Consider the following 11,363-nt stretch of genomic DNA (forward strand, 5'->3'; position numbering starts at 1 on the left):
CCTTTTTCTTAATTTTTATTTCTTTTTTACTATGAAATTAAAAAAAATACCAGCGGTTTTGAGGTTTTGATGTTAGTGGCTTTTTGTTGTAATTTATTCTCATTTCATTTGGGTTGGGTTGGTTTGGTACATCAGCGTGGCCTCTCTATGCGTCGTAGTTTGGATTACATGCAAGAATAATATAAGTGATGTAGGCAATGACAACATTTTTTACTGAATTTTTATTTTAAATGTGTACATAAGTAAAAAAAATACTGAAGGACAATCTTCATGACACCTGGTCATAACCTATGATTGCTTCAATGTAACATGAGGAAGCTCTCAAAGCACAATAATCAGTATATTTCTTATTAATCTCACAATGAACTAGTGCAGACGTTACATTCAAGTCACTGGATAATGAAACAAATCTTCCATATTTATCATACACAGTCATGGCAGAAATTGTAAATGTCAAGGTAACATCCTAATTTACAGTTTTTTTTCTTAGACCTACACATTATATATATTTTATCAAATGATAATTTCTCTGCATGTTTTGGATGCTTGCCCCTTTTTTGTCCTCTCCACCATTTTTCATGTACGTGTCCCCTGCAATTTCCATCATCCTGATGACAATGGACATGTGAATCTAGGAGAACGAAGGAAACAACAGCTACTCATCACCGGTAGCGGAAGGTGGTGTTTCAGTGACTAATATTAACTGATATCACCATGCCATCACAGTGTCTGTAAATCAAAGTTAAATATAATGAGACAAAAATCTTATAAACGCTTGTTATTCTGCAATTGCTAATTTTGCATAGACTTGCATCTGTCAGACAGATAGAACAGCTGATGACATATGCTACATATTTAAGACATTGTTAAACACTTTGATACGTAACCACAGTGGATACAGACATTTAAAATGCATATAAAATTAAGAGATTCTCCATGATAAATTTTCATCAGGCCGTGCCGTGACAAATTACGACTAGCTGAACCGTCCAATATCCCACTTTTCTTAAAGGGACGCAAACAGGGAAAATATTTATTTTGGAAGAATACTCTTCTTGTAAAACTATGGCTTTACTTCTGCTTCTGCTTTTACTGGTACGTTGGGTTGCCGGCCCATACACAATGTATCACTTGTGCAAGTAACAGCGGTTAGCAGTGTAGTCAGACAATATTTAAATTCCTTTTCTTAACGAGCTTAGATAATGAGACCCAAGACAAAGGAACAAAGAAAAACACATTTTAAAAATGTGTCATAAAAATAGCAATCACAATGGCGTGCCTTTCAATAATCTATCTTTACAAACAGCCTTATTTACCATATGAAACACAGCAGCCACACGTGAAGACCATTTCATTTTTAAGTGGTGCTCTGCTCATGCTTAAGACAAGTCGGTGGAAAACCCAACCTGTTTGCTTCATGTAAGTTCCCTCGATATACAATGGGATGTAGATTTGGTGGTAGCAGCAACATTTACTGTAACAGGCACCCTGCTTATATCAGACTGGGACAGACTAGGCTTCCCACATGCCCCACCAAGCACATGAGTATGTTTTTAAGACATTGTATAAATGCTTTCACAGAATCATTGTTCGTGGAACATAAAGCAACAACCAGACCATTCTCATATCCACGTTAAATACTGGTAGGCCAATCTGTGCCACCTTGGCTGCAATTTGGGTGGCCTTAATACTCCATATTGCTTAGAATGTCACCAGTGTTATGGGTCGATCTTTGAGCGATTAGCTTTGTCCTTATGACATTTTGGTCGTATGTTTATTTTCCATTGGTCACAGGGAATGTAGGACTAGGTTGCTTATTGGGCACAAAGTCATTGGTACATCTTAGATTCCCCGTCTTAAGGATACATTGAACTGGCCAAAGGAGGATGCAGAACAAAACTATTATCATGAAGACAATGAGGAGAAGTCTCTTCCAATCGCTGCAGCCACAGCAAAAGCCCCTCAGTCCCGTCTGCCGCCTCTCCACCGAAGGAGTGTCCTTTTTGCTCAACCCAATGTCCACACAGATGCACAAGTCACTCTGGCTGGAGTCTGAGTTTGAGTCTGGGTGATGTTTGTAACAGAGTTTGTTGCCTTCAATCCAAACAGCCTCTTCATGTTGTAGGTGGGCTGGTAGGTTGGCTAAAAGTTCTTGGCTGGTTTGCAGAGCTGGGGCCCCCTCCTGTGGTATCGGGGTGGGTTGACGGCAAAAAGGGCATAAGACTTTGTCTGTTTGGCTTTCGGGTGGGAGGGCAGCCACCAGTCTTGCCACACACTCCAAGCAGAACGTGTGTGAACACTGTAAGACCTTTGGGGTTTTGAAAATGTTGTCATATCTGGTGAAGCAGATGGAACATTCCAGTGTGGAATCTGCCTCTTCCTCTACTTCTACCTGTGTATGCCAGATTTCTGTGGGTGCGTCCATAGTAACACCTGTAAGAGGAAGAGAATGTGGTCAATACAATATTCAAATACAACGTATATTCATATAAACAATACTAATGTGATCTGGTTACCTTTGATGCATTTACAAAGGTTATTTTAATGATGACAATAAAGAATAACTTAAAGATCGTTCTTATTGAAGATGAGAAATTATATAGTGTCAAACTTTAAAAAAAAAGGCCGGAATGTGCGATAATAGAAATTTGTACAACAGTCACCCAAACTTACAGAAACTTCCCCTCTGTAGTTACATCATCAGACCAGTAGGCGGCCGTAGCTACAGTAGTGTAGAATGACAGCACTTTAGTACATTAATCAAAGACCTGTAACCAGGGGAGGCAGCATCCATAACGGGGAGAAAAACAGGAAAGAATGTATAATAAATAGCATTGCAACATTTTCCAGAATCTGCCGATGACCCAGAAAAATGTAACAAAGAGATGCATCTCAGGTATATAATGTGAGAGCATACCATCCACAACATACATATAAGGCTGGTAATTCTACTTATATATACTGTTATGGTTCAAATTTTCTTCTTTATATTTAGAAATCAAACCCATGCAACAATCTGATCGCCCCCATTAATGCCTCCATGTGGATACGTTGCCTAAAACCATGATAAGTAAACCGTATTCCATCGTTTGCAGAATAGCCTGTAACCTTATAAATCCAGCTGTTCCCTGGCTCTTACCTCTTTTTTTTTTTTAAAAAACAAATGTAATTAGACCTCTTCCCCTGTAGCACATATGAATGCTGGATGTCAACATAAAAGTCACATTTAAACTGTCCTTTAGGTGACAGCACTTATATGAGCCATACGTAAGGGGACTTCCGCCTGTGGATTTTTGGAAGGTCTGTCGTATGATGTCATCGTTACACACCCACACACAGATTGCACTGTCATGATTCCTAATAACAGCATTGCTCGCCTGGTATTTTCCCCAAAGGCTATTTCCTTGTTCTGCTTAATGTGATAAAAGAGAGATCATACACCTTCCCTGAACCCAACTGCAGACACTGACAACTGAACTGACAAGGCTGAGCTACAGCCACTAAGAGGCAGCAGTTACCCTGCGGCCAACATGTTAAAATCATGTTACGTCAGCTCTGAACACAACCGTGGGGCCTATTTACTAAAGGGAGAGCTGGCAGGAGAGATGTGATTCCAACTATACATCATGAAGGTCCAACCCTGATGAGCTTCTGCTCCTGGAAGAACTTAGCTGGCCCTGTATAATGTAACCACAACTCCACTGTATTCTCTTTCTTACGTGAATGAACCCATTATTACAGCTAAAAAAACACTGTATATGCATCTGCACATTATAATTATTAATGGCATTAATGTATATATTTATATTACCCTTCACATGTTCATGGTTTATTGTATAATTTTTTTCCTCTTTCAGTTATTTTACAAAAAAAATCGGAACCATAAGGTGGATCGAGTGTTGATTTCTGCAGGGTCAACTTATGGCAACAGTCTGGAGTCGGAGGAATTACCTTTCCCTGTGACTGTTAAGAGATGTGCATGTGCTCCTTAACACGCATGAGGCTATAGTACACACGGGACATGAGCGAACACGTGTCCAGCACTTACAGGGAATGTATGTAAGAATAAAAAAAAGGTTATAGATGCGTAATAAACCATGGTATGGTATGATCAAGGGCTCATTGGAATACACCCTACACTCGAGGTTAGAGACTACTGGTGTATCCACTGGTTGTACCCCAGTCCACAGAAGGAGTGTGGCTGTTCCTTTCTGCACTACCCTTGCCTAGCCGCTAGGGAAGAAAACATATAAAGAAGAAATAGGAGAGCGATATGAGTAGATGGTTGTGAGAACAGGTTCCCGATTTGAATATTTCTAGCGCTCACCATTTGAATATGTACCAGAATCATTTCTCTACCTCTGAGACGATAGAAGTCTGCCTCGGATTTGCATCATTAAAAGACCACAAGGCACGGTCCTTCGGAAAGCATTTATCTCCATATTAAAAAAATGTTCCAGTTTCAGGTTTCCTGGTACACTGAGCTAGACGACTGCCAAAGAATGTCGTAACGCAAGATCCCGAAAGATTGGAAGCATTTAAAATAATAATTGGAAAACATTTCATGTGATGGCTTTACTGATTTGTGTTGCATGCGTTGCATGTTGAAATGATTTCATTATTGTATCATTTAATACTTGCTGCTCCTTAATATAATCTTTTGAGTGTGGGTTTCAATGATTTGTCATCTTGTTGTTCTAAATGTAAGGAACATAACATCTATCGTATGCCCTTTAATGCATATAAGTGCTGAGTGGCCCCTTTACATTTTCGTGGTGTTCACCTGTACGGCGCATGTTACGCCACGTGATACAGCCCACCAGTCGGCTCCAGCGATAACTTGGAAAGGCTTCCAGGAGGGGCTCTAATAAGATCCCTAAGCGCACTACCATTGACTTGAAAAGTCAGACTAAAGAGGAGGCATTGCACTGCAGCTCTGGTGCAGGTTTAATGAATGCATGTTAAAGCACTCACAAAGTACTATAATATATTCTTTGTTGAGGATCGTGCATCGGATACAGGAGTGCCCCTTTAACCTGGTATATTTTCTTTAGCTCAATGCACCTCCGTCTTCCCTGCTTTTCTGATTCTATTTTATTTTTGAATCCTCTCAGCGCAGCTTTATCAGACAGAGCGGAAGGGCCAATGTTTATAGCCCCAGACGCTGACCTCATACTCTGCTGAGAGGCTTGTGTTGTTCCCTACCTGACAGACGTGATGATACAAAAGGTGTTCTTGTTTAAAACTGGAATTCCACTTTTTTCTGCAGGTAAAATAAATGGCTAAAGTGAATTCCACATATCTGGGATGGTTCTGCCATCATTTTGCAACGTTAATAATTGTGAAGGTGCTTAAAACCACCACATCATTTTTCTGATCTTAGTATAAAAAAGAGGAACTACTTGTTGGCCGTAATCCATAAATTAAGTCAGGAAACTGATCAAAAGTCTAGGGGCTTTAGTCTACCTGGCTATGGAAGGTTCATTCATAAAAAGCGGTATATATTAGTTTGCCCGAAATAGACTATAAGCTCTTCAGACCAGGTGTGGGGGAAGCGATGCCAAACAAAACTTGGAATCTGTAACATGTAAAGGACATGTAATATGTAATATATATCACATAAATAAGATAACAGGACACTGGCAGAGATTAGCCTCGTTGCTATTAAAGCTGATGTATCTTGTAGTAATTGAATCTCTAAATCTCGAAATTTTTCCCCATTTGTAGCAAACCATAACATTTCCAGTTATCCTGTCGAGAACTGGTTGTGTTTTTATCTAACACAGTATACGAGAAGGTTTTTTTTGTGTTTTCGAGTCAGTTTGTTAAGCTGGGACACAGTTGTAGCCGGCATTAATAATTAGCCATGCAGAGACTTTGAGGCCACTGAGCCACCTCACATCCATTATCCTAACCACACAAGCTTCAGGTGGACACGCCGGATGATGATGATGTTACTGGGTGGACAGACACACTAATAGGTTTAGGAAATAGTCCCAGCAAAGCGTTGCTAATTCCTCTGGCACTAAAAGGCAGGATAATTATTAAAACCTAATTCTTCATAAAAATAATGTGCTCAATGGAGGCAACGCGTATTTGCATTTTGGAAGAACATTTTGCGTTAACTGTTTCAGCAAAAGAAGGTTGTGCACTTGTCCTCCCATACGGGAATAACTCCCTTCTTATAAAGATGTATAACAAGACAAAATTAATACACACACAAATATATATATATATATATATAAATAAATAAATAAATATATAAATAAATATAAATATATAAATAAATAAATATATAAATAAATATATAAATAAATATACATATATAAATAAATATACATATATAAATAAATAAATAAATATATAAATATATATATATTATGACCAAGTATATTCAACAAAGAAAGAAAATGTTTATAATTAATTATAATTAATAAGTAATTATTTTATTTCTATGATTAAGAAACCTAGTTCACCTCTAGTGTATAAAAGAGTAGATGCTATTGTATGAGCTGTATGTACGCATAATCAATGAATATTTAGTACGGTTCCACTAGTTTTGGTTCACTTAACCACTCGTCAGCCATCCATGTAGAACAAGGGCCGGCCGAGTGCAGTAGCTTTGTTCCAGTTCTCAGGCACGCAGGTGCTTAGTGTTACTATTTTCTGTGCAGATCTTACAACCACTCCCCTGCTAAAAGTGCACACGCCTCAGGTAAAATACAGCGTGCCATCTGTACAACAACGAGACTGACGAGCGTTCCGGGGAAACTAGAAATACCATGTGCCATCATAGAACATTCTCAAGAAAACGACTAGAAATGACCGCATATACTCTATATCTGGCCCAACAAACCCACAACAATGCAACAATAAACGTAGAACATCTGTAGACATCTGACGATGATCAGACTAATAACAGCCAGTATTTGATCACCATGCAACATCATAAGTGTCAACTTTTAAATAGCCAATGGTGCGTCTCTATTCACCACTTTTAAAACTAGTACCGGGAAAACAAGTCTGACTTAGAACAAGTTTCATTATTATAGTCCTCAAATTCCCAACAGATTCTAAGACTCCCCTTGTCTGAACACATGCGGTCGAATAGGTGTGTGTCCATCTACGTGTGTCAGTGTGATTAACCCATTGATTGGGGTAGATTGTGGGTTACATCGCTTTACACAGGGTATTACACTAAGCTTATGATGTTTCCGTCCCATCCACAAATTCATTGGGTACCACTTAAAACAAAAAGGAAACACACCCTGGAATTAGGGTAAGCGAACCGATATGAAGGCACTCATCTGGTAACTGAGAGATAGCAACAAAGAAACCCACGAGCCTGAAGAATATCAGCTTAGCAACAACATTCAGTACAGCAAAAAAAGCAAGTATATAAAAAACAACAAAACATTCTAAATGAACTCATAGATACAAAACCCTAACAGTAGAAAATTATTAATTACCCTCCTAAATTAAAGTCCTCTTTCCAATACAAGGTAGATTAACATCTGTGCGTTCTGTGACTCATATATACTTATTCCCCATACAGATTAATAGCGGAAATATATAAATGAAACTTTATCATTTTATTTATTTTAAGCCGTGTAAACTACTGCTAAAAGTTAAATAAGTTAAATAAGTTACTATACTCGCAGAGAATATTCTATGGGGAACATAACTCTATGTATTACATGTAACCGATTCATCATAGAGTGGATTTTATTGCCAAATTGAAGCTTATTTCATATAGTGTAAACTTAACAGTTTTGTTAACGCTATGACTGCCAGCTTCTCTTCAGTAAACATAAAAACAATAAAATATTTGCAAAGCGTTGCGATTTGCCTAAACTTACCAGTGGTTTTCCAGAGGTTTTGAATTATATGAATTTCAGGGTTTCGGTGCTGGTATGTTTTTATTGTCACCAGTATTAATGCAGATGCTGCTTCTTGCCACTCACTTGCGCATGCACGCTGTCATTCATTACAGATGTCCTCTACACACCTTGCAGGTCACACCGCATGCAAAAGTGCTTGTTCCTGCTCAGTCAGATCCTTATATAGCTTCATTGTCACAGGTGAGTCATGGAGGGGATGGGTTTTGAACTTGTAAAGTTTCTGCTTTCTCATTTCAGGTAGTTCCCTTATTCATACCGAGCATTAAGAGCTGGATACTTGGAACGGAGAATACCTTAGCAGTGACTGGAATGCAGTAATAGTATATATAATTATAATATAATCATATTTAGATTAAAATATGAAATGAATTTATATTAATATATAATTCTATCCTTTACAGGTAATGTTATGTCTTTAAAGGTGCTTTAAAAGATTAATTGCACTTTCTATTACGTTACGCAACGGAACATTAGCAATTAAATATTTTCCTTTGAAAACAACATAAAAACATGCAGAAACTTTTACGAAGGCTTTTCAGTTTCTATGACATCAGCCACAGCTCTTGTGTCACATTGACAACATTTGGCAAGATGAAAGTATTACTTCTAGGAAGGACTTGGGCATTCAACGGTACTAGGAATAGGTCTAACGATGTGCTTTGATCCAAAATAGCGAAATTCATCATCATTCATTGAACAACATATTCAGACCAGACAGAAGATAGTAAACGTATGGCATGTGTAGGAAAAAAATAGTAGTGGGGTTGGTTGCTAATAGGTGAACTGTAGGTGAGTTTAGGAGATCTAAAAATAATCTCACTGAGTGTTAATGTTGCGCTGCACCACTTCTTGGGAGTAGGGTGACCACATTTTATTTCTGCCATTCAGGGACACACTATGAAGAGAATGAGATTACACACACAGGGGTATCATATATATATATATATATATATATATACTGTCACATACACATAAATGCATTTTATATCAATTATTAGGAAGCTTTAGGAACTTTGTTAATTTGATATTTAATATATTCATATTATAATATATATATATATATATACAATCATTACCAGACATGAGCAGATTCAGAGAATGAACCCCTCTATTATCAGACATTACACACAAAGAGGAAAACATAGTCCCATACACACACAGTCACAGGGACTCACCCTATCAGGAGAGGTTTTTGAACGGTAGTCTCTCCTCATTGGCTGAGGCCTCCGTGACTCACTTGGAAGTGATATACATATGCAACAGCCTGGAATATAGGAAAGAGGGGGTTTAGAGCTGTCCGACTCCTTATAAGTTGAGTGTCTGTTACCTTGTAATTATCTTGTAGTTACCCTTCAGTTTTTTTAAATGTGTACCAACAGAGGACAAAAAAGGAAAGGTTTTGTGGAAGCCATACCCACCCTGTTTATTCCTCAACCCATTTGGTCAAGCCCTGTCCGCTTCCTATACCAGGTACAAACATTTTACACCTATTCCACACCTACGAGCATTTTTAAAGCATTCAGAGGTGATCTGTAGTTCTCCATGAACCTGGAATATAATGCCAACAGTAATATTGCACTAACAAAGAATATGAAGGCCAGTGACAAGTAGAGTTGCCATTCTTCTGAGGCCAACACGTTTCGCATTTTGCTAAACAGCACAAGTAATGTTTGTATCTTACACAATGGGGGATGTAGAAATGGGTAACTGAATTAAGTCTAGGTGCTGTCACAAAACCTTCAGTTCAAAATTAATTTCGGGAAATGCTTAGATGTGATTGGTCTAACCAGGGATGCACAGGGGTGATTAGGTGCTCCTGGAACTTCGTTTATTTGCAGACCTGGAGGCTGTCATCGGGTCGCTCATGTGATATTATAGACAACTTTCTCTGCTCAATTACCACATTAGCTGATTCTTTATGGCCATGATAATGAAGTCCTGTTTATCTAATGAAGTCCTTTCCTTCATAAACTTTCATAAGTCAGAAGGCCTCTCACAATATTTTGTAAATGTATTACTAGTAGTAGCCATAAAATAGCTTGGTGGTGGTTTCCCTTGAAGGAAAAACTAGATGGCCATGGGCCTACAGGAAGAGAATATAAATTGTATGCTATAAAGGCTGCCAGGCTCTGCCATAGTTAATGAATGTATTGGGTTGACTAGACAGACATTATCTAATCTCTTCATAAAACTTGTGACCATTATTGTGTTGCAATTATTAGCCATACAAATAACCATAACAAAAAAACCATTGCATAAAATGTTTAGAAAAGATATAAGGAAGAAAAACAAGCTCTTCTTGATTGCCTTTAAGAACCATAGGCCGTTTGTGTAATGAGAATAGTGAAATTGGTGGCAACGATTGCACCATTTCTAGATGTTGCTCCAAGTTGATTTTATAACTATGTGATAATATCTCATGTGCTTTTTGGACAGGGTCAGCCATGCATCTTTGTGTTGGTTATAATGTTTTGCAAAATACAAAATGATTGAACATATGTTCCCTATGCCAATGTGATTTTGTGAGAAACACCATGCTAGCTGGATTTTCCCATTCCCTTTGTAGATACTGGTGGACCAGCATGTACTGTAGGCATTCATGCTTGGACACCCTTTTGGTTCTATGATATACCCAGCCACCAGAGGGCAATATACTGAGTGAGGGCAACATGTTAGTACATATAGAATATAAGGAAAATGTACACCAGTATTCACAGTTAAAGTGGATAAAAGAATAGTGAAATAAAATATAAAAGGAATATATACTCTACTTTTTCCGACCGAGTGTACAGCTGCAACCCTATAAAACACTCTCCACGAAGTGTTGAAATACCGATTTGGAAAAGGACTTCCGTCTAGGGGCGCTTATATCAATCGATCTGAAAAAAACAATATAGCATATATCATCTTTTTGTTTTTTTGAGATCAGATGTTAGTACATATGGCTGGGCCTACTGAATGGCCCAGTGACTAGCGATAGAAGAGCCCAGAAAACAATGAACTGTTAGGTGGAAAATGTAATTATTGTACAAACCGCACAAGCATTTGCCAAAGCGGTACCAGTAACATAAGGTGATCAAATCTCCTTTGGTAAAGTTGGTGTCAAGTCCTCTCAGTCCACTCAGGTTAGAAGAAAGTTTGAACGTTCCCCACATTTCTTAGCAGAAGTTATAGTGATATCAGGTCACGTTCCACTCACATCACCCAGTGATGTCCTCATATCAAATCACTCTTCAACCATCTCATGCCTGGTCTTGTCCACGACACCCACTGGGATGAAAGAAGTGGCGTTCTCCAAGCACGGTGATCAAGACTTGGAGAACAAAATACTTGTTTATAGATATAACGTCCCTGCTAATATAATTACTTTTTTGGTTTTTGGGAGTTTAACCTCCTTGCAAATGCTGATGGTAGTGTATTATACATTCTTTATTATATTTATTTAACAATAAAAATAAACTA

At 38.1% G+C, this 11,363-nt stretch overlaps 1 protein-coding gene across 1 annotated transcript; it reads right to left on the minus strand.

The window, feature by feature from the left end:
- Positions 1-1,774: 1,774 nt before the first annotated feature.
- On the minus strand, positions 1,775-8,017 carry RNF223 (ring finger protein 223). The gene is made up of 2 exons (XM_053452445.1): positions 7,860-8,017; positions 1,775-2,433 (listed from the first exon to the last, which is right to left on the minus strand). The coding sequence occupies exon 2, from the start codon at positions 2,423-2,425 to the stop codon at positions 1,775-1,777; it is 651 nt and encodes a 216-aa protein (XP_053308420.1). The 5' UTR covers positions 2,426-2,433; positions 7,860-8,017.
- Positions 8,018-11,363: the final 3,346 nt, after the last annotated feature.

The sequence above is a fragment of the Spea bombifrons genome, chromosome 12 (genome assembly GCF_027358695.1).
Source record: "Spea bombifrons isolate aSpeBom1 chromosome 12, aSpeBom1.2.pri, whole genome shotgun sequence".
NCBI lineage: Eukaryota > Metazoa > Chordata > Amphibia > Anura > Pelobatidae > Spea > Spea bombifrons.

What these genes read in the sequence shown, in the direction of transcription:
- RNF223 (XM_053452445.1), bottom strand. Translation starts at nt 2,425, where the DNA reads ATGGACGCACCCACAGAAATCTGGCATACACAGGTAGAAGTAGAGGAA.